Source organism: Dermochelys coriacea, chromosome 7 (genome assembly GCF_009764565.3).
Source record: "Dermochelys coriacea isolate rDerCor1 chromosome 7, rDerCor1.pri.v4, whole genome shotgun sequence".
Lineage (NCBI taxonomy): Eukaryota > Metazoa > Chordata > Testudines > Dermochelyidae > Dermochelys > Dermochelys coriacea.
Window position 1 is genome coordinate 36,950,128 of NC_050074.1, and position 24,314 is coordinate 36,974,441.

Sequence of the window (24,314 nt, forward strand, 5' to 3'; positions counted from 1 at the left end):
CCCCAGTACGATGATACCAGTGATATTGCCGAATATTTCGTCACCTTTAAAAGACTGTGCACCCTCCATGCAGTTCCTGATGATCACAAGATAACCACCGTGGTAGCAAAATTGACTGGCAGAGCTCTGGACATATTCAATGTGATGCTACTAACTATCGTAAATTTAAGGATTTGGTTTTAAAACCATTTCAAATTACCCCTGAAACTTATAAAGTAAAAATTTAAAGCCCTTAAGAGAGAGGCTGGTCTAAGTAATGTGGCTTATGTAAACCAGATGACGAATCTGTTTGATAAATGGCTCAAAGAATGGGATGTAACTAGCTTTTGAAGAAATGTGGAATTTGATGATACAGGAGCTGTTCCTGACTAAAACCAATGATGATGTAAAACAGTGGTTATTGGATAAGAAAATGGACTCAGCAGAAAGGCTTGCTTCTTACACTGATCAATTTGAGCAGTCCCAGACCACCAAAGAGGCGGGGAAAATTGGAACCAAAGGGGTGGAGGTAGCAGAGAGGAACAACCCTGGTCGCAGTTTGGGTGAATACCGGAAGGGACACCCCGCGACCACACCACACCACTGGGGGCAGCCCAAGGCCCCACCTAAACCCCAAGGAAAACCCCAGACCCCTTATCGTCCCACCATACCATTCTCCAGCACCCATCTTGCACCGCTGGGCGATGTTTTAAATGTAATGAGCTGGGGCATGTGAAGGCCAACTGCCCAAAGAACCCCAACAGATTACAGTTCATTGCACCGGGGTCACATCAAAGGTCCTCAGGCCCAGATGCTTCCTAGATACCCTCAGAGCGAAGGGAAACTGTGAGTGTGGGTGGGAAGAAGGTTACAGTGTGGAAGGACACTGGAGTGCAGGTGTCAGTTATCCACCAATCCTTAGTAGACCCCTTCAAGTCCAACTCTTTTTTGATTTGCTTACAGCCAAGTTGCCTGTCCAGTATAAGGGATGGTCAGGGATGTGGACTTTTGCAGTCTATGATAATTATCCTATTCCCATGCTGCTGGGGGAAGACTTGGCCAACCATGTGAAGCTAGCCAAGAGGGTGGGAATGGTCACCCGCAGTCAGGCTAAGCAAGCTTTCACACCTATCCCTGTTCTTGTGCCTTGGAGTTTTTACCTAAGCTGGTAAAAATAAGCTTAAGCGGTCTTCTTTGCAGGTCCCCACATCTGTACCCTAAAGTTCAGAGTGGGGAGGGAACCCTGACAGTACCAATGTGAGATTTCTAAGGATAGATCTAGCACTTGACCCAAAGTTTAAGAATCTGAAGTGCCTTTCAAAATCTGAGAGGGACGAGGTGTGGAGCATGCTTTCAGATGTCTTAAAAGAGCAACACTCAGACGCAGAAACTGCAGACCCCCCTTCAATATACTCTTCTAGCTTGACTGCAAACCACTGATAACTACTCTGAGTACGGCTGTCCAACCAGTTGTATACCTACCTTATAGTAGATTGGTCTAGGCTATGTTTCCCTACTTTTGTTTATGAAAAGGTCATGTGAGGCATTATCAAAAGACTTATTAAAGTTTCAGAGTAGCAGCTGTGTTAGTTTGTATTCGCAAAAAGAAAAGGAGTACTTGTGGCACCTTAGAGACCAACAAATTTATTTGAGCATAAGCTTTCGTGAGCTACAGTTCACTTCATCGGAAGCTTATGCTCAAATAAATTTGTTAGTGTCTAAGGTGCCACAAGTACTCCTTTTCTTTTTGCGAATACAAACTAACAAATTTATTTGAGCATAAGCTTCCGATGAAGTGAACTGTAGCTCACGAAAGCTTATGCTCAAATAAATTTGTTGGTCTCTAAGGTGCCACAAGTACTCCTTTTCTTCTTACTAAAGTTGAGACACATTACATCTATTACTTTCCCAGTACCCAAGCATAATTTTGTTACCTTGTCAAAGAAGGAGGTAGGTTAGCTTGATGTGATTTGTTCTTGTCAAATCCATGTTGACTGTTACACATTACCTTCTTATATTCCAGGTCCTTACAAACTGATTGATTTGATTATTTGAACCTTTATCTTTCTGGGTACTAATATTAAGGTTACTGCTCTATAATTCCCTCGGTTGTCCTTTTCCCCCTTTTTTATAGATAGGTACTAGATTTTCTTTTTTTCAGTTCTCTGGGATCTCTTCAGTCTTTCATGAGTTCTTAAAGATAATCTCTAATGGCACAGAGATCTCTTCAGCCAATTCCTTCATTTTGGGATGTATTTCATTAGGCCCTGCCTACTTGAAGACGTCTAATTTGTAATTCTTAGTTTGTTCTTCCCATATTTTAGCCTCTGAATCTTCCTACCCCATTCATACTTATGTTCCATATGTTAGTTATCCAACTACAGCTAACCTTTTTGCTGAAAACTGAAACAAAAAAGGCATTTAACACTTCAGCCACTGCTGCATTTTCTGTTGTTGTCTTTCCCTCCTCACAGAAAGAAAAGGAGTACCCGTGGCACCTTAGAGACTAACAAATTTGTTAGTCTCTAAGGTGCCACGGGTACTCCTTTTCTTTTTGCGAATACAGACTAACACGGCTGCTACTCTGAAACCTCCTCACAGAGTAATGGGCCTACCCTGTCCTTTGTCGTCGTCTTGCTTCTAATGTATTTGTACAGTATTTTCTTGTTACCCTTTATGTCTTTAGCTAGTTTAGTCTCATTTTGTCTTGGTCTTTCTGATTTTGTTCTTATTCATCTTTTGTAATTTGATCTAGTTTTTACTTTTTTGTATAACTCTTTTTTGAATTTCAGGTAATTGAAGATCTCCTGGTTATACCAGGGTGGTCTCTTGCCATAATTCCTATCTTTCCTGCACACTGAGATAGTTTGTCCTTTTAATAATGTCTCTGTAAAAACTGCCAACAATCCTGAACACTTTTTTCCTTTAGACTTGCTTGCCATGGGATCTTACCTACCAGCCTTCTGAGTTTGCTAAAGTCTGCCTTCTTAAAGTCCACTGTCTTTATTCTGCTGTTTTCACTTCTACCATGCCTTAGAATCACGAACTCTGTAATTTCATGATCACTTGCACCCAAGCTGCCTTCCACCATCACATTCTCAACCAGTTCCTTCCTATTTGTCAGAATCAAATCTGGAACACCCTTTTCCTCAATAGAATCAAGGAAGCAATCATCCAAAGCCCATTGCTGCACTTGGAGTGAATGTATGGATGGGTGTGTGTATATGCTCCAGCATGAAATACTCACTATGTTAAGTATCTGTTATCAGAAGATCAATTAAAGGACTTTCATTAAGATTGTGGCCGCTGGTCGGAAAATGCGTTGGTTACATGTCAAAGTGTAAAAGATAACAAAAGTTAGGGTAATACCGAAGTTAGGAGAATCTCTTTCTTCCTTAGAACATTAATTTGATGGCTGCCATCCGTCATCCATTTGAGCTTATAGCTACTAACCTTTTTCTGTTTTAATCTTTTATAAAGTTGCTTTATTAGTCATATTTGCCTCTGCTAGAAGAGTAAATGAACTGTTTTTGTTCCGTTTGCATACATCTGTTTGTTGTTGATTATGATAAAATAGATGTTTGAACTATTCCCAGAATCCTTCTTAAAATCAACATCCATTGTCAACCTAAAAATTTCACATCCATCTCTTTGCCCTAAGCTTAGATAGAAAAAACATCATGGGACCTTCTAGCTATGACCAGTTTTAAAACTGTACATGGACCACATAGTTTTTACTCTTTGGTGGACTAAAGTATCATCTGTGTGAAATAAGTAGCTGACAGGTATCAGCATAACAAAATGCCAGAGTATTTAGCACTAATGGACAGTCTCAGCAGATAAGGCCAGGAATTAGTGTGAAATATCTGAAAAGGTAGTTTGGCCTCTGTCTTAGAGGTGGCTTCTCCAGGTTTGAGTTGAATCACATGGGTGCATCATTTTGGTAAAGCTAACACTATTACCACCAATGCTGTATTGTCATGTGGGTAAATGGCAGCCCTTGTTCTGGGCTCCCAGTCCGAAGATTTTCACAAGCAATGTTTTTGTTTCATACTTTTTATAACCAAATGGAATTTTTCTTTTTCAAAAGATTTGATTGCTTGACTCTCTCTGCTGATATTTCACTAAGGCATTAAGAAAGGGCAAAATGCCTCTGGCCTCGACTAGCTAAATAGATTTGTAGGTCAGTTTTGGAGGCTTTTATCCAGTGTCTGTTAAAGTGATTTCATGTTCCTAGACCAAAAGAAAAGCTTCTGTGAAGAGCGAGACCCTCAGCTGTGCAAAGTGCTGTAGTTCCATAGGATCTGGCCCAAAATCTCTAAGGCAGCCTCCTAGACTCGACACCTTTACAGCTTTTATTAGAGCCTTTATGCTGTAGGTCTCTAACCTTTATAACAGTCTCTTCTTTTCTTTCTCATAATTGTTCCTTTAAGTTTTTTTTTTTTTAGGCATGGTTAATTTTACTTATTATCACGAGTCTGTGTTATGAATATTTTATAAGCAGAAAGGAAAATCCCAATGTGTAAACTTTCTTACATGTAAATTGGGGTTCCAGAAGTTCCAGGAATGTGGATAGACACCCATGCTACTCTTTTCATGATCATATTAACATTAATTTTTGGTTTGGAGTTTTTCTTTGAGGGGGGGAAAGATGAAAGCAGGTAAAGTTATGATTTAGCCTGGGAAAAATTATCAAATATCTTCTCAATCTGCAGAAGATACAGTCTCTGGTGGATGGGAGAAGCCTTACTTTTTTGATTAGTCCTTTGTTTTCCTTGCTTAGTAACTGCTGGAATGGAAAGTTCACTAGTAGGGAAAATTTCCTGTCATAGACTTTTTTTTTTTTTTTTTTTTTGTGGTGTTAAACTAGACGTTCAGGGACATCCAGAATTCTGAAGTATGATTCAAGAATATAAGAATGCAGCTCTTAAATATTTTTCTTCTGATGAAAACTGTTTTGGATTAGGGGAGGATTATTTTACAAATTTGTCCTCATGTGGTAACTGCATACACTACTTCTTTAACTTCAAATGAAAAGAGCCACCAGACTTGATTTAAGAGATTCTGAGTCTAACGTTTTTGAGACTAACAAATTTATTTGAGCATAAGCTTTCGTGAGCTACAGCTCAAATAAATTTGTTAGTCTCTAAGGTGCCACAAGTACTCCTTTTCTTTTTGCGAATACAGACTAACATGGCTGCTACTCTGAAACCTGTTTTTGAGACTGCTCAGTTTTGATGAAATACATATATTTTTCTGATCGGCCTAACCCTTAGTTGGGCATCAAATGTGTAATAGTGTTATGTCGCAGAAAATGGGGACTGAATACTGGGTTATTTGGTAATGTTGTTTTCAGTGTTAAAAACAAAACAAAAAAATGTGAGGAAAGGGTTGTTGGATCATCCTTGTATAAAAATAGCAGGGTCACCTTGTTCTTTGAAATTGATTTCACTAGCATTAAGAAATGCAATATCCTTCTGCTCATCCAGAAAGCTGCAAACCATTCATTTTTACAGGTGTCCATTGTGTCCTAGTCTTTAGAAAATAGAGAAGGCAATGAAACTACTGGAGCTGTGAAAGTATTGCATTACAAATTGCGGACATCTGCTGGGTAGCAGCGCTGGAAACATAACATACTGTTTATGCTGTGAGCAGGACTCTGTCATTTAAAATGCGAGCAAAAAATATATGACTGCCTAAGCCACAGATTTATAACAGGAAATCCTCGCCATTTAATAGGTTTGTCAGAAAAATAGCTGCGTACTTTTCATTTTTGTGGGATCTGAAATCACGCAGAGCTAAATTTGGAGGTGTAGAAAAGAGTGTAAATTACATAGAATTAAATGATTGTGAAGGAATCAGAATCTAATAGTCATATGTATATGTATATTTTGAGAAGCTGGAAGAAGTTGTAAATTAAAGGAGCAGGTTACCCCTTCTTTGATTTACCTTTGTAGTAATTGCATTTTCTGTTGCTCTTTTCTTCTTGTCTTTCAGCTTGTGAGTTGCATCATCTTAGATGCCTCTTACTTTTCCGCATACTCTGGGATTTAGATATGTTAGATTTTTTTTAATTGTTTTCATAGGACATGGCGCTCTCTCATTGATAGCACAAGGTATGTCTTCAGTTTGGTATCTGATGTTGATGGTCATTCTAGACTTTGGCTTATGATGTAATAACTTCCGTGGTACTTCTGAAGCTTCTTACGTGCTGTGATTGGATAGCCTAGCTCCTGGAAAGATCGGGGAGAAGGGTCAACCTAGTTTGGATGAGTACTGCAGAAATGCAGTTGGAGAGATTTTCAGTGCCTCTTCACCTTGAAGATCCATTTCAAAGCCAATACATAATTTAAAAATAAAACAACTCTATGGTTTTACAATATGACTACAATTATTTTAAAACTACAGCAGTCCATCTTCTAACTCAGCTAGTCTATGAATAGATGAGGTTTTGGGAAAAATTCAAATGCACATGGGAATGAAGGAAATTAAATAAGTGGCTTTGTGTTTATATTTCTCCCTAGAAAACCCGAAAAAGGAGTCCAGTACCTAATTGAAAGAGGTTTTGTGCCGGACACTCCAGTTGGTGTCGCCCATTTTCTCCTGCAAAGGAAAGGACTCAGCAGACAGATGATTGGAGAGTTTTTGGGCAATCGACAGAAGCAGTTCAACCGAGATGTATTGGAGTGAGTAGTGTGTGAGGGGATGGGATGGAGCACTCAGGTATTCACGGTGTGCCCTGTGGGACACTTAAAGGGGCTAATGCTCATGGAATATTTTGTGCATGGAATGAAAGTGTTTGTTTTCAACGAAAAAACTGCCAGACTGTAAGGATAACAAAGAACTGGCAAAAATAAATACTCTACCTTACTTGCCAACAATGCTAACATTTCTCAACAAAACTGATCAAGTAGGATGCTTATAAGGATTTATATACACTATAGAATTCACATTTGCTCTAAATTTATGTTGTAATTTCACTGGGGAGGACTATCTGTTAATTTTGAGACCGTTTTCCTTCCTCGAGCTCTGAAATAACTTACTGTGTGAAATTTAAAAAAAAAAAACAACCAAAACCCATTATATGCTATATGACACTTCATCAGTAAAGGAACATGAAAATAACCATTACTATTTTATAGATACACAGACACTTCTTATGCTGGCATTTGTCTAATAAGGGTGTCTGAGAACCAGTTTCTTGCAAGGGATTAGATAAAAACCTATTGCAAAAGGGGAGCAGCAAATTACACTCACCAACAGTTTGGTTAAGGTTATTCAGATACTGTCTGTTAAGGATGGAGGTTGCTTTTGTTTATTTTAAGTGATTTGATATTTCCTTTAGCAGCGACGCTTTTCAAGACCAGTATAGATGATGTGCTCAATGACAAAGCTCGTTGCATCTTGCCCCAGATTTATTGACTTGTGCGCATGTGACTTGCATGAAGAATTACCACTTACTGCACAAACAGCCAGTTAGATGTTTAACAGGCTATGTAACTGCATCGGGTACATGGTGGGGAAAAATACCCTTTTCCCAGTGTAAAAAGACAAAACAAAAATTCTAAGCTCACAGTTTTGGCCAAGACCACTGCAAAAAATTGCTGAGATTTGCATAGAAATACTCCTTATTGAGGACTGAATGCCTTTCCTGGCTTTAGGGCCTGTGGAGGATTTTAAGTTTAAAAACGACTGGAAAATCACTTTCTGAGCCTGGTCAACAGAGGCTTAATTCAGCCCCCATCGAAAATCTTCCCTTGACTTTACTGGAGGTGAATCAGGCCCAAGGAGCCCCACTCAACATTACTAACTCACTAACCTCTTGTGATGTTATCCCAAATCTCATGGTAGTCGATGTTTCTCTTAAAGCCAAGCTCCAGGAGCCATGTGATTACATGAGAACCTGGGCATTTATTTTTTTTAAGTACGTTTCTAGCCCTAATCACTATGGAGGAAATCCTTAACACGTGACCCCCTAAAGCCACAAAAACCAGAAAGCAAAGTAAAAGAACCCCCAAAGTATTATTTTTTAAATCTCATGGTTTTTAAGCCATTTTCATAATTTTGGAGATCTGAGTCATGATTTTGAAAAGCATGAGCTTTTGGCAGTGCTGCTGCTTTGTGGTATCATTGCTTTCCTAAACACTGGGGTGAATCAATGGGGACCTCTTGTGTGGCAGAATGCTCCATGTGAACTCTTCCAGCTGCCCATGAAGGTATCATTGATGTCATCACCTGACCCCAGGATCTGGGACTGTAGGCATAGGTCAGTTGTCCCAAATGGTTAGTCTAGGGGTCAGCAACCTTTCAGAAGTGGTGTGCCGAGTCTTCATTTATTCACTTTAATTTAAGGTTTTGCGTGCCAGTAATACATTTTAATGTTTTTTAGAAGGTCTCTCTCTATAAGTCTATATATTTATATAACTAAACTACTGTGGTATGTAAAGTAAACAAGGTTTTCAAAATGTTTAAGAAGCTTCATTTAAAATTAAATTAAAATGCTGATCTTACGCTACTGGCCCACTCGGCCTGCTGCCAGCCTGGGGTTCCATTCACCTAGGCTGGCAGCAGGCTGAGCAGGGCGTGAGGCCAGGACCCCAGCTGGCAAGGGGCTGGCAGCCAGAATCCCAGACCAGCAGCGGGCTGAGCAGGGCCGGTGGCCGGGACCCCAGATTGGCAGTGGGCTGAGCGACTCAGCCCACTGCCAGTCTGGGGTTCCGTCCGCCGGCTCCTGACAGCCAGGGTCTCGGCTGCCGGCCCTGCTCAGCCCACTGCCGGTCTGGGATCCCGGCCCTGCCCACATAGAGTGGGTACGTACCTTCTCCCTGGTTCTAGCCCATTCTCTTCCTCTCTCTGCGCTGACATGAGGGTGGGAGTGCGCTGAGCACAGGGCTGGGGGTGAAGGACCAGGCTGGGGTTAAGGGTCTGGCCAGGAGCTAGAATGAGGGAGAGGGCTCACGGTTGAGGCAGGAAGTTTGGGTTTGGAGTGCTTACCTGGCCAGCTCCCATTTGGTGCAAGGGGTGCAGGTAGGAATGTGGGGGGGTGCAGGAGCTCCCCTTTGGTGCTCAGGGTTGGGGTGAGAATGAGGGGGGTGCAGGAATCAGGGCAGGTGGTTTGGGGGGGCTGGGTATGTGTGGGGGGTGCTGGAGTCAAGGCTGGGGTTGTGGGGGATGCAGGGGTCAGGGCAGGAGGCTGGCATGTGGGGGGGCACCGAGGTCAGGGCAGAGGGCTGGGGGCATGTGAGGGGGGTGCAGGAGTCAGGGTGTGGGGAGTGTAGGGGTCAGGGCAGAGGGTTGGGGGGAAGTGAGGGGTGTAGGGATGTGGGCTAGGGTTGAGGGGGTGCTCCCAGCCCCCTGCCCAGAGCAGCTCATGGCAGGGGGCTGGAAGGCCCCATCCTCACTTAGTCTCCGCTTCCTCCCCAGAGCAGCGAGGCTCCGCTTCTCCCTCTCCCGCACAAGGGCCATCAGCTGATTTGGCAGCAGGAACCCAGCATGCTGGGGGAAGAGGCGGGGGAAGGGGACCTTGCCTGCCCTGCAGCAGCAGCTGGCAGGACCAAGCTTCTTCATCCTGAACCTCTGTGTCTCAACTGTGCAAGCTGAACAGTGTATTTAGTATAGTTTATTTGCATTTATACACACACCATAGATCTTTGCTTACAGGGCCCAGGAGCCTTTTATTTGTAAACCTTCTGGTTCAAGAGCTTCATCTTTACTTTTCAAACAGCAGGAGGAGGTAACTGAAGAGGGAATGTGGGTTCTACACAAAGGTATGCAGTGAAGTTTAGTGTCTTGCCCTAAAGAAGTGGCAGATTTCAATTCAACAGTTCATCCAATCAGGGCATTCAGCAGGAAGTCTGGCTGGCCCACTCTAACCATTTGCAACCATTCCCTGGATCTGTGCCTCTATTAGACTGGGGTGAAGATTTTCCAAGGAAGGCGTATTGTCTAATCTGCGGTGAGCAAGGAAGAGGCTGGATTCTAACCTAAAATGAGTCATTGATTCACTGTGATCTTGGGCAAATCATTTAACCTCACTGTGCCTTGGGCAACCTAGCAGAAAATTGAGTAAGAATCTCGTTGATAGCCAGATGGTGTATGTTTGATGAGATTTCCTGGATGGGTAAATTGCCAAAAAGGACATTGATCTGCCTATGACCTCTCGACTGTATTTTTGCTGCAATTAATCTGTTCTTAAAATAACCTGCCCCAGTCATGTTAAGAAAAAATAGTGTTCTGAGGCAACCCCAAGATAGCCTAATTGACTCACATATAGCACTTTGAGCCTTGTAGCAAAAAAGCACAACGGTTTTAACCAAGCCGACCTGCCATTAGGGATGTTCACACGCATTCTTTGTTGCGCTACAACAAAATGATGACTGTTTTTCCATCTGTGATAAAGACATGCTATCAGACTTAAAATCGTGGCTTAAATCATACTTGAAACACGATTCCATTCTCCCGTGATAATAGCAGCAGCTAAGGTAGTAAAAATAATGTTAAACATGTAATTATTTTCCATGATTGATGCTTTTATTTTGAGTGCTTGTGACTATATATTTCATTTGCCATTGCGGTGCACTTCCTGGTTCTCATACATGAGCATAAACATGCATATATTGCATGGGAACATTTAATTGCTTTAAAATGTCTTCACCGTGTAATTTTGAAAACCTCCAAGAAAACAATCTACATTTCAGACTCTGGGCTGGATCATTGCCACTCTCCAGCTGCTTTGCGGTGCTTCATAATTGGCTATCTGGGGATTCCCCTAATGTGAGGGTCTCCCTGGGTGGCATAATGACTTGATGCTATACCCTTTGCCAGGATATGAGGTGTGTCAAGGGGAATGGCTAGAGCACTGCTGTACTGCAGTGATCCCTGACTGCTAGAGTACCCCCTGGTGGCCATAAAGACACCTTTCTCCCTCCTGCCATGTGTGACACAGTTCCTCCTCTGCCTTTGTGGGTCCTGCACTTATTGGCGGATTTGCTCGCCTCAGAGGTTCACGGCAGCCCTCAGTTTGGCCACTTTCGTGGCTCAAATCTGCCATTCATTCAGTTAGCCTCATCACTGGCCAGCATGGGGAAGGAAGAAGAACAATCCCCGCAGTCTCTGCTGATCCACCTAGTGGATCGGAGAACAGGCCAGAGACCTTCTCCTCTGGTGGAACCCACAGTCCAGGTCAACTCCTCCGGTATCAAGTAGGGAGCTGGTGGGGATCGAGGGATGGGAGGAACCCATGCCTGCCCTCTTCTCTGGGTTCCAGCCCAGGGCTCTGTGGATTGCAGCCATCTACAGTGGCTCCTGTAACAGCTGTGTGACAGCTACAACTACCTGGGCTACTTCCCCATGGCCTCCTCCCAACACCTTCTTTATTCTCACCACAGGACCTTCCTCCTGATGTCTGATAATGTTTGTACTTCTCACTCTCAGCTTCTTGCTCCCAGCTCCTCGCACACCACAAACTGAAGTGAGGTCATTTTTAAACTCAGGTGCCCTGATTAGCCAGCCTTAATTGATTCTAGCAGCTTCTTGATTGGCTGCAGGTGTTCTAATCAGCCTGTCTGTCTTAATTGTTTCCAGAAAGTTCCTGATTGTTCTGGAACCTTCCCTGTTGCCTTAGCCCCAGGTTGAGTAGGTCCCTTTTCCCTGGGTAATATATCTGCCATCTGTCACTCTCCTGTAGCCATCTGGCCCGACCCTGTCACACATGCCATACCAGCACAGCTGAGGATCTGACTATCTATCTGCCTATGCACTTTCTTTTAACAAATGGGATTTGTATTAAAAAAACAAATGTCTAGCAGTGTGAGTGGATAGTTAGATAAAACTCTCAGCATCCAAGTGACATTTGGAAAACATGGTGTTGTGTATTACAACCTCCTCCTTTCAGTTACATCCATTACAGAATTCTTCATAAAGCCTTAAGACCATTGTGCTCTCCCCAGCAGTACAGTAGGGAGCTAACCCTCAGAAGCGGTTGTGGTGTTACACTGATGGGGAAAAGCAACTGAATGGGTGTTCCTTTGTACCCTTCTTTTTTCACTCTGCATAAGGTCTGCAAAGAAACGGCAGGCAGAGAATAGCCACCAGGAAGAAGCCATACTAAGTGGCATGTCGCCCTCCACACATACACACACACACACACACCACAAAAATTTAAGAAGACCTGGAGTAAAAATCATGGAAAGCTAATGCTGATTGAAGTTGGTACTTACAGTTATGGGCTCTAACCACTGGCAGCTTAGCTACTGTCCCTCTTGCTGATGAAAGGATGTTGGAAGGAATAATGGAGGAAGCTTCCCATTGTGCTGCTGGCCAAGGATATTTGGAGATCCAGATACCCCAAATATCTTCACTTTCCATTTTATTTGACTTTACCACCGCTGGTCCAGGTACCTGCTGTTCCACCCCTTTAAATAAGTAAATAAATGAATGAATAAATCTGCAGTGTTGAAGAGACAGTGATGTTCCAAACCTCTAGAGTTTACAATAGTGATTCTGTTGTGTTTGTGGAATCAACATTGTCCTTCTAGGGATGAACCTGGAGGAGTGCACATCTCCTTTGTTTCTCTCCTGCACTTTTGCACAGAAGGAAAGAATACGGGCTTTGGAATTAAACTGTGGTAACACAGTGCTTCATCCTGCAAGAGAAATGTGTATCCTAGTCTATCACTGTACATCAATACATTTAATAACAAACCTTTTAACCTGGATCATACTTCATTATTGTAGCATCGGCGTTACTGTGCTATAACTTGCAGTGATGCATGTTTGGTTATTAAAACCTAAAAGCCAAGTTAGAAGAAAAGGAACCCATGACTCTCTGATTTGAAAGTAGATTTTAAACAAGGTGTTAGAGTGATATAGTTTGATCAGTGATAATCCTGTTTTAATAGTTCTCAGTACTGTCTATCCCAAGCAAGAAGATATTTGCCTTGTTCAGCATGAGTAAATTGAAGGATGTGGTGAATGATGAGATGAGATGAGATTTACTGCAAAAAAATCGAGATATCCCATAAAAATATCATGCAAAGCCAGAAAATTTACACTGCTGTTAAATAAATAAATAAATTCTTGAACCCACAGCCACTTGGTATAGGATATCCTATTTTCTGCAGCTGTTGGAGTCAGTATTTTAATCCTTGTAAAATCTTTTTATTTATTATTTTATTAGAGCTGCTTGGTGATAATTTGCTGATTTGAGAACACAAAATTGACCATGATTCATGGCAATGTGGAGTTGTTTACATTGATCAGCGTCCGTCACATCAGCAGCTCTGCAATGAAGAAAAATTAATAGCTTGCTTACATCTACTCTTCCCTCTCCTGCCTGCCCACTCCTAATTGATGTATTCCGTACAATTCTCCTCTTATGCTTTCATGGACAATTACTGCAATATGCTGATGTTCTGAGACGTCTTTGTGGCTTTGTATTTTACTAGAACTGGGGGAATGCTGAAGACGCTGGAGGGTTTTTTTTTCTATATAATGTATTTTGAATAATTATATATTGTTGGAAGGGCAAAGAACAAATGAGAATGTGTTTTGTCCTAGCTGCGTTGTGGATGAGATGGACTTCTCAGCAATGGAACTGGATGAAGCACTCAGGAAATTTCAGGCTCATATCCGTGTTCAAGGAGAAGCTCAGAAAGTAGAACGACTCATTGAAGCTTTTAGGTATGGTACTGAAATAAGTTGTCAGAGCACCTGACGTGATCCAGCTGTCACATGTGAGACAGGGAGGTTGGGTAGAGTTAGGCTATTCCCTGCTTTATTAAGCTGCCTTTGAGAACAATAGGGATTTTTTTATGCAGTTACATGATGGTAGGTGTTTACTTTATACATTAAATATAGAATAAGGAAGTTTTATGTGCTATTGTTAATGCATATTGTTAGTGTAATTATTTTTTATGCTTTTATATAATATAGCTGTACTTCTAAATTGAAAAATTCCCTCCAAAATCTATATATATATGATTGGCAAGATTTTTTTTTAACTTCAAATATCTGTCCCTGAAAATTCACTGTTGTAATTTAGGAGCTTGGTTTCTGTACATCAAGGCATTGGACTTTGTTTACATTTTACAGTATCTCTATGTACTTTTTTTAATCTTCTGTTAAGCAGTTTAGCACAGTGGGGCAAAGAGCATTAATTTATTAAAGCCCACACAAATGTTCTTTATTGTGGAAGGAAAAAATGTAAACCATCTAAAATATAAATGTAAAAATCCTGGCCAGATCCTCAGCTGCTATAAGCAGGTGTAGCTCCACTGGAGTCAGCAGAATATTGAAGTTAATGAAGTTACCCCAATTGAGGATCTGGTCTGGCTAATGAGTTCACTGGTTGAAAAATGGAAAACTTAAGCCTTCAGCATTCTAGGATGTTAGTTCCGAGAATGTGATTGGGCAGAGAAGTACTATAGAAAACTAAATGTGTATGAAGTATAAAGGATACCAAACTTGGCCTCTTGAATGTAACAGTTCATTGATTTGGTTTTAGTCACACAGCTTTTGTTAACTCTGGCCTACTTCCCCCCTTTGTTTCTTACAGCCAGCGATACTGTATCTGCAATCCCGGCGTTGTGAGACAGTTCCGAAATCCTGATACCATCTTCATCCTAGCTTTCGCAATCATATTGTTAAACACAGACATGTATAGCCCAAATGTGAAACCAGAACGCAAGATGAAGCTTGAAGATTTTGTTAAGAATCTAAGGGGTGAGAAAACTTGAATGATTGTCAGCAAAGCTTTTTATTTTTTAAGGAAATTACAATATATCAGATATTAAATTGTATCTGAAGTAGGTTTGCTTTTAGGATGGCTAGGGAAATTGTTTATAAAATGTTATATATATAAATAATATATATAAATTTCCTTAACCATCCTAAAAGCAAATCTACTTCAGATACGGTCTAAAATATATAGAGATAAAATATAAAGAGCCTACTTGTGATTTTACTTACTTTGCTTTTACACTGCTGTGAATATATTGACTTCAGCAATGTTATCCCTAAAATAATATGAAAGCAGAATTAGGCTTATAATCCTTCATCATCCATATTCCATCCTCATTATAAAGAACTTCTATTCAGTCTTTTATTCCCAAATCCCTTGAGATATGTTATAAATATCTTCTATCTTGTATTCACATCTCTGTAATGTGCCAATTTCCTGGATATAATTGAAATTTGGCATGTTAGCACCCTTTGTGTAGTCAGATGGTAGCTCATAAAGTTTGTAATTTTACATACATGAATGAGGCCGAATAAACCTATTATATAGTAAAGTTGTCCAACAAATGAAAGAAGGTACAAAGATCAGTAGTGTTTAATGGATGATGTAGCCAGTGTTTGTGAAATGGGGAGTACAGTGTGTAGACAGGGATAGGTAACTACATGGTAAGCCCACTAATGACTTCCGTACTCATACCTTTTGTGAAGTGTTTCTGCCTCTGTTGACCAGTCCATCACCAAGGACACTGGTCCTCGTTGCTGACAGAATTTTAGAAGTAAGACCTTTTGCAGCGTTCTCCAAAATCTTGAATTTCATTTTTAAAATGAAGTTTCTTTCACTGCCTTGTTTCAAAGGAAGCTTTCAGGATAAACTTTTCTGTCTGTTGCCAGACAGACAAGTTAGTCCTCCATGAACCAAGAACTCTCCCACTCATATTAAATGAGAGTTAATGTGGGAGCTGCATATCCACAATGATTATCCATGTTCTCAGAGATGGAAATTAACAACTTTGTTTGCTAGACCCCCATCCATCAAATGTTACCTAAGATAACTTGCGCTGTGAACACATAAATATATATAAAAGTCTGGAAAATAATCAGTGTGCCATGCTGAAGGCCTTCTGAAATAAACAGAGGCTTTAAATCCCTGAGAAAAAGTCAATTCTAAGGCCCTTGTAAAAGTCAAGTGGGAAGGAAACTGAAACCCAGCTAACCCAATTGCATTGAATTCTGCATCTGTGTGGATGTGGAATCCCCATTCCATGACTTGAAGAGTGATCTTCAGTCAAGAGATTTAATCTGTCCTCCAGCCCTTGGCGCTCTGAAACCCACAGTCAGATCCCACACTTTTCTGCTTTCCTGGTTCACCAAAACTATATCCCATATCTCCCCACATTATATGCTGGTTCCCTCCCCAGAGATGCAAAATCTTGTCCCATTCACCAGAGCATGGCTTGTTAGAAAAAAGAGCAACATTATTTTAAAATATTTTTGAATTCCCTCCACCTTTTGCTTGCAAGCCCAGCTCTGGTACTGACCTAAACTGGCTCTCTGTGCCACAGATAAAGAACCAGACTGTGCCTGTTAGACACAAGCCCAGATAGTGTGGAGCTGCACCCCCTACCCAGGCCTGAGGTTGAACTTGGGAGGAGTGGACATATTGCAGCATGTATATGGGAAGTGGATGGTTCAGCATCTACAGCTCCATAGTGGCCAGCTCTGTTAGGGTGCTGGACCTTTTCCCCGCCCCACACCTTTTCAGGTTGTTGATGCCCCAGGGGGCACTAGGAGGGACTATGATTATCTCTGGTCCTTGCATGAAGGGCACAATAAAGAGAAGGCTGCTTATGCTTGCCCTCTCCCACCTCAACTCCCATGCAAGGGTCAGGCACAATCCAATCCATAGTGTTTCTTGTGACTGGTAGCATTTGATTGTGGTAGAGTATGGGCTTAGTGCAGTAGCAGAACAGACACAGGAGCTATGCCAGCAGTAAGCACAAAGATGCTGTAAAAAAAAACCAACAAAACACCTTTTTCTCCATAGCACAGTGTAGTTAGCTGCATGGTAGGAAGAAGGCAGTGGAGTTCATTAGTGGCTACTGGCCAGACTTAGGTCTACATAATTCAGACAGTTGCCAATCTTCCCTTCATATCTACAGATGCAGTTGGTTCATCTTGATGCTGATTAAGTCACGGATACTGATGTATTCTGGAATTTCAGATCTTGACAATGAAAGTGTCGGTTGTCCATTTCATTCCCTATAAATCAGTATCGCACGCTGTCCTTGGCAGACATTTTAGTGTAGCGTGCAAACTAAACGAGATTAAATTTAGTATTGTCATTTTAGTTAAAAGTCTACAGAAGAATAAGGTTGAAAATGGCCTGATACTTCTACCTTTTATACTCATTTAGCAGCTATGTTCTTGAGTGTTTTATCAGAGCTAGGGTGTTTCTAGAGGCTCCCTCTTACTGGATCCCTACTATTGCTTTTTATATATAACTTTTGTCATAGAGAGCAGTCTAGTAGGCTATATTGTTCCTAATTTGTAATGAATGGATGGGTCTTCGGCTATGGTCTGTGGAGCATTTGCAGCTGTTCACATGGTGCAAGCTCCCCCTTGCTTCCAGCTGCTAAGAAAAGATTAAATTGTGTCATCAGACTACTTATGTAAGCAATTGCTGTAGTTGCCACAAGGATGTTATGTGTTTGCAAATGGGAAAGAAGGTGAGCACGAATGGGAGGGGAGATATCTGTTAAGATGTGGTCCAGCCCGTGTTAAAACATTTGAGGAACCGTGCTTTAAATTACTCACCAGATTTGATGTGCAAAAGGTGTATTTGGATTCTGTTCATGAAAGTTAGGAATTCAGGAGCAACTTCCAGGATTCTGTTGCCCTTGTTAGAATACTCTCAATAATTTATTCAATATTAAAAATTAAAACAGCATGATAACAAGACTGATGTGAATTAGTGCAAAATGCTCTTCTAGAGTAAACTGCATTCTCTCAAAATTAATATTTAAAACAAGAAATGATTTGCTAAAATTATTTTAATCATTAACCAGCACGCTTGTATGATAGGTGTCTAACATGTCATCTCAGACTGGATAATAGTTATTAATTATGGTAGAAGATCTAGCAAATGAGATGGGTGAGAGAGAGAGAATAATGTGTATTATTAGTTTGGTTTGTATAAGATGTGTGGCTATGACTTAAATGAATAGTTTATTAAAAAATGGGAGAGAAAAGTGTTTGATCTGGGATGTGGGATTCAGAACTTCTGGTTCACTAGTCCAAATTCAGCTGAGGTCATTAGTGACTGAAAGTCACCAGAATGTGAAAACTGTTAGGTGGCTTTTGTGAAATGAGTCATACTCCTTGGGACTGTGTGTGTTGGTGCAAAGGTATACCTACCCGGGCAGGTCTGCTTGCAGAATGAGATGCTCAGGGTGCTTATTCTCTTCCTGCTAGACAAATGTCCCCCTCACCAAAACCACCACCACAATGCACATTGTTTGATTGGCACCCTTGCTAGTAGTCTCCGCAGAGAGGGGCCAAGGACTGAACGGACACGAAGACTGCACTCCCATCTTACCTGTAGAGCTGATCCCTGCAGGCCAGGGCTGAGGAGCACTGATGAGGCAGATTGGAATGATAGTACTGGTTCTGCCCTATGCTATACTGTTCTTGGGACAAAGGTAGAATTTAGTGTCCAAGAACATTATCTGGTAACTTTCATCTGCATTAAATTCACTTAAACTTTAAGATACTGGGGTTTTTTTATTTCATCTGCCTTAGTAACTATGAAGGTTTGCTTAGGGAATTGCTCTTGTTGTGGGCAAATTTTGCTTTAGTAATTTAAAAAAAAAATCAAAAGTATAATTCACAATTAAAATATTTCAATCAGTGGATGTGTGGTGGTGATGAGGGGGGTGAAAAGTAACACTTTTTTTATTTTTTAATATATAACAGTGTTTTCTTCTGCTGTAAGATTGGCAAAATGACAGTGCATCAGAAAAGGATTTAGACTACGTCAACTTCTTGTTGGCTGAAAGATTATTTGACTATATTAGGTCATGGAACAGAACTACTTAGATTAACAGGTATATTAGTGATCCATATAAACAAGGCAACTCCTTCTTTATGGTTACTAAGGTAAATAAACAGTACCTGTGTCCTTTTCTTGTTCTTGCTAAGAAGCCCACATTATTGAGCTGTAAGTGTGGAGAGGAGCCAGTGTGTGTTAGTCAGGTCATTGTAAGCCAAAGTGGTAATGAAAGCTGTTGGTTTCTGCAGGTGTAGATGATGGTGAAGATATCCCACGAGAGATGCTGATTGGAATATATGAGCGAATCCGCAAACGGGAACTGAAGACAAATGAAGATCATGTATCCCAGGTCCAAAAGGTCGAAAAACTCATCGTAGGAAAGAAACCAGTACGTTAATTTTGCACTAAAACTTAAGCTGATTATGCCAGGTGACTGAGAGTTGCAGGGCAAGGGATGCTACCTGAGGCTTCTTGTAAACATAAATTGGACTGGACAATGACAAAATATGGGAAGTATGTCAATGTAATAAAATTGCTACAAAGATGGCCTTGTTTTCATAACTTTCACTAAGCAAGTGAACATTTCTCTGCACTCTAGTCTGGACAGTAGTGCACATCTGTGTATGCTGAGGTTATGAATATCACAAATCTTTTTTTTAAATAAAGATTATAAAATGTACCTGTTTTACCCACATATTCTCCCTGTTAGTTCCAATCCTGAATTTTGGCTCTGAAATGTCTGCATTTTAATAATCTTCAGTGATTATATTTCAAAAGCATGTTGCTGCAAAGTGATGTCTTAGAAAAACATATTTCAGCTTTATACCTTTTAATTAAAGATTTTATTGATGTCAGTATTTCCTCCTCCTTAAAACAGGCTGTACAAGCCAGTGTTTAAAAGAGAGAAGATCTGTGTCAGAGAGTGATGTAATCTTATGGTCTAAGAGATAATCTGGGAACCAAGTTCTCTTGAGTTCTAATGCTGGTTCTGACATTTGCTTCCTCCCTCCCTCTCTAGGCTTTGCAATTCACTTAACTCCTCTTCCTCACGCTCTCTATCTGTAGGAACGGGATAATAATATTTACTTAGTTCACAAAAGTGCTGAGTATGATTCTGACTGTTTTGTACTTAGTTACTGATTTCTATCCAGGGATCTTGAAGTGCTTCACAATTGTTAATTACTTTCTCTTCACAACATCCCTGTGTGGGAGGGAAATATTTTTATCCCCTTTTTAGAAATGAGGCAACTGAGGCACAGAGAAATTCAGGACAACATTTTTAAAAATGTCCACTAATTTGGGGTGCCTTGGTTTTTGGATCCCCCCCAAACCTGCAGCTGAAGTCAGTGGAGGCTCCAGATACTCAACACTTCTGAAAGTCAGGTCCACGGGGATCTCAAGTTGAGCATCTTTTGAAAATGACAGGTTTCAGAGTAGCAACCGTGTTAGTCTGTATCTGCAAAAAGAAAAGGAGGACTTGTGGCACCTTAGAGACTAACAAATTAAGTGAGCTGTAGCTCACAAAAGCTTATGCTCAAATAAATTTGTTAGTCTCTAAGGTGCCACAAGTCTTCCTTTTCTTTTTTTTTTGAAAATGACTTGCCCAAAGTCACATAGGAGATCTGTGATAAAGCTGGAGGTAGATCCCAGACCTTCTAACTCCTGAGGTTGTGCTACAGTTTTTAATGGATCCTTGGCTACCATTTGAGCTTCAACTTGTTACCTGCCATAGGGAGTTTTAGGTGAGTAAGGACAGATTAGGAACTGAGGAAGGATCTCAAGATTTGCCCAATTATTTGTAAAGAGCTTTGAAGATCAATGCTAAGTATTATTTATCTAACCTGAGACTATCCCAGTTGGTTTAAAGCAGGGGAATCAGGGCATGAAAGAGAACTGAAGACCCCCTAGAAGAACTGGGGGAAGGTGTCACCAAATATCAGAAAGCTAATAGTGTCTTACACCATGTGCTTCAGGGGGAAAGGAAAAACTTCTTGACTGTTCAACAGTAAGTGTTTTGGGGGGGGGGGTCATATTTATTGTCATATAAAACTTTCAGTTGATAGTATTTGTATGTATTTCTGCTCCTGTCTGGTTTAGGCACATAGCATTCCAGACACAGGGCTTGATCCTGTAGTTTGCTGAGCTCATGCAATCAATGGAGTTAGGCTGTTAAATGTCCCTTTCTGGAAGCAGTGGTTTTTCATAGAATCAGGTGCATTTGATGAGATTTTTTTTTTTTTACTGTGTGAAAGAAAATGCAGGAAATAGCCACATATATTCATAGAAATGTTTGTTTTTACTTTATAGGAGTTTAGTCAAGTAAGTAGTAGTAAGACCATGAAGTATTTACTTGCTATGATACAGTATTGTGTTTCTCTGAAGTTTAATAAACTTGTATGTGTCTTTCTACTGTAGATTGGATCTCTGCATCATGGACTTGGTTGTGTAGGTATTCCTTTTCATATCGATTCATGCTTTATAAACCACACTAATCAGAAGCCGTTTAATATTCAGGATTATCCCTTACTAACTCTAAAATTTTTCTGCTGTATTTTTGGCTTTTTCAAAATGTAGGCTTCTTTCAATTTATTTATCTTTTAAGCAAACTTTTCTCACTGTTGACTTAGCAAAAACATGCCAACACTTCCTTCAGAAGTCAGTTCATGCTCTAAGGTATAAAGATTTGCTAAGAATTAAAGTTTTTGATTCGTGTAGTTTGTTTATATTTCATTGCCTAGAGTTTTTTAGATTTTATTTTTTCTCATGCTCTGTCTTCTTTTTTTATTTGTGCATTACTAATTCAAATTGTCACCAGACTATCTATCTAGGGTGCCCTATGTAAAAATGAAAATCGCACTGATTCTGCCCCAAAAGGCACACCTTATCAGCTAGCTCTCACTTATCAACTATTCCTAGTATGTTTCAATATTTGTTTGTTTGTTTCCTAGGAGGATATTGCCAATTAATTTGCAACTCTCTTTTTTTAAAGGTAGATGAGTACAACAGGCATTAAATAAAAATTGAAGTCCCACACAAATTCAATTGTATTCTTAAAATTGAATCTCCTAATGAAGAGTTCCACTTATTTTAATCTCAGGCTAGTGTTGCCAATAATAGTAAAAACCATTTTTTAAAATTTATTTTAAGACAGTGAAAGGCAAATATAAACGCTAATTCCCCATCACCTGACTTAGCTTTGTACAACATAGCACCTTCTGTCAAAAGATTAGATGTCATTTTACAAATTTCACTTTTAATGATTTTTTTATTATGATCATTTTCTTTTGCATTATTATTTTATTCTAGGATGATCCAGAGAATATACTTCCCTGTTACTTCTCACTTGCATTGCTTTTAATCTGCTTGCCTCCTGCTGTCCTTGCATGAACAGTCAACATGGAAGCCTTATTAGAGTGGTGGAAAGCTTTATTTCAATAGTCTAATGAAAGTATCTATTAGTACTTCCTAGGTGTGTGTTTAGCAATGCCTGCAGACTATGGAAATGCTCTGGAGGACACTTCTGTTGATTATTAAGAATGAATACATTTTCCTTTCAGTTTAATTCCATATGTAGGTCTCTCTGTAGTTAACTCTAAATTAATTAGGTTCAATTTACTCCTTACAGTCTGTCATCTTGCAGTGCAAGATGCCAGGCTGCCAGCCCCAAGGGGAAGTAAGTCTGTCTGGAGTTGGGGGGAGAATGATAACCCACATCTAAGCCCTCTCTGGTGGCAGCCCACAACAGCTAGTCCAGCACCAAAAGTGGGAAAGGGTGACCTCTAGGGAAAACTGATTCAGCACCTTTTCTCTAGCATTCTCTGCCAGCCGGATTCCTGTAGAGCATTAGCCAGGTTTTAAAACTCTCCTCCCCTGGCAAAAACCCCAAGAGAATAAGTAATTAATATAATGCCACAGGGGCATTGGGGGTGAAATTCTGGCATGATTGATGTCAGTGGCAAAAATCTCATTGATTTCTAATAAGGCCAGGATTTCACCCATTGAAATGACAAAGAGGAGGGGAAGGTGTCCATTTATCAGTTTCTATATTAAAATATAGGCCATACTATGAACAAGTTTGAGAACCACTGATTTAGAGGAATAGTGTGTACTTACTAATAATCTCTCTGCTTTTCAGCTTCCTTGGCCTAATAAACCATATTGTTCCCATACAGAATCAGAGGTGGTAATAAAATAGTTCATTTAAAATAAAAAAAAACAAGTCTAGGTACAAAGGAATATTCTATGCTTTATATGAAAATATAAATTTAAAACATCCCTTTTTAATATGATTGGCAGAATAATCTTATTTGCATTTGAAAGACATGAAGTCTCAGTAGGTTCAGAATAACTATTTTCTGTAGATGCTGTAGGCAGGAATGTTTCAAGGTAGAAAGTGGGAAGTTAATATTGGTTTTCTTATCAGCATGAGAAAAGAAGTCAGGCTGAAAATGCATTTATGTTTTCCTGATGTGCATGCCACCTTTCCTTGATGTTACAAATGCATAGGTAGAATTAAACAATTAAAAACAAACCCACCAAAGCCTGGTGTATTCACCATCTCACAAAAGGTGAGATAATTTTGCATCCCCTGTTATTTGGTATTAGATATTTAAAAGTGTGCAGCAAAATGGAAACAATTTGCTTTGTGATCATTCTTTCTGCTTTATTTTACTCAATGTTTTATAGCTATACAAGCTAGGGATTGCTCCTGCTCCTATTGAAGTCAATAGCAAAACTCCCATTGGCTTCAATGTGCAGGATACAAGACTCTACAGAATATCTGACCTAATGATTTCATTATGTTGTGGATCTGTTTCAACTCTGCAGCAGATATATCTGTGTTATTAAATTGTTCATCCTGTGATGAAAAACAGTCTACTATTGGTCTTAAAGAACTAAAGATATTAGAAGTATTTGCATAATCATAAAGACTTCAGGCAAGAAAGATACTCTTTATTAACTGAGATCAGCCTTGTACTTTTCTGTATACCATAGGTTCTCTCTCTACCCCACCGGAGACTTGTTTGCTACTGTAGGTTGTTTGAAGTTCCAGACCCAAATAAACCTCAGAAGCTTGGTCTGCACCAACGAGAAATATTTTTATTTAATGACCTCCTTGTGGTATGTATTTTCAGATACAATGTTTGGGGTTTTTTTTAAGATAAGCTTTTATTAGCACACAGATTCTGATAAGTAGAGAGACTTCCTAAGTATACTAAGAAGTGTGTAGAAAACTATATTTTCATTGCTAGATTTCTGCTGCCATTCATTTGTTTATCTTTACTTAGAGGGAGACAGCTTAACCTTTGCCCTGATAGTCTTATCAGCATATTTTTGGCACCATGGCTGAAGGGTTTTTTGCTAGAGAGCTTTGCTAGCACTATCAACCAGGTTTTCTGTGACATGATGATGATTTTCTTGCTTATAAGGTCCAGCTTTCTAAAATGCAAATGTTTTTCAGATCTTGCTAAAGGCTGGGGGCCAGACTTTTAAAGATATTAGGGTGCCTAAGGTGTAGATGGCACCTAGCGGGACTTTCAGAAGCGCCTAG

General features: G+C 40.2%; 1 protein-coding gene across 21 annotated transcripts in view; it reads left to right on the plus strand.

Annotated features, from left to right (window-relative positions):
• IQSEC1 (IQ motif and Sec7 domain ArfGEF 1) overlaps window positions 1-24,314 on the plus strand; it is a 711,560-nt gene that overhangs the window by 663,488 nt on the left and 23,758 nt on the right. For all 21 annotated transcript variants that reach the window (XM_043518057.1, XM_038409151.2, XM_038409166.2 and 18 more), the window contains 6 exons: window positions 6,504-6,665; window positions 13,537-13,659; window positions 14,534-14,700; window positions 19,012-19,151; window positions 21,179-21,208; window positions 23,759-23,884. In XM_043518057.1, coding sequence (XP_043373992.1) covers window positions 6,504-6,665; window positions 13,537-13,659; window positions 14,534-14,700; window positions 19,012-19,151; window positions 21,179-21,208; window positions 23,759-23,884 — 748 coding nt within the window. The remainder of the gene's footprint in view (window positions 1-6,503; window positions 6,666-13,536; window positions 13,660-14,533; window positions 14,701-19,011; window positions 19,152-21,178; window positions 21,209-23,758; window positions 23,885-24,314) is intronic.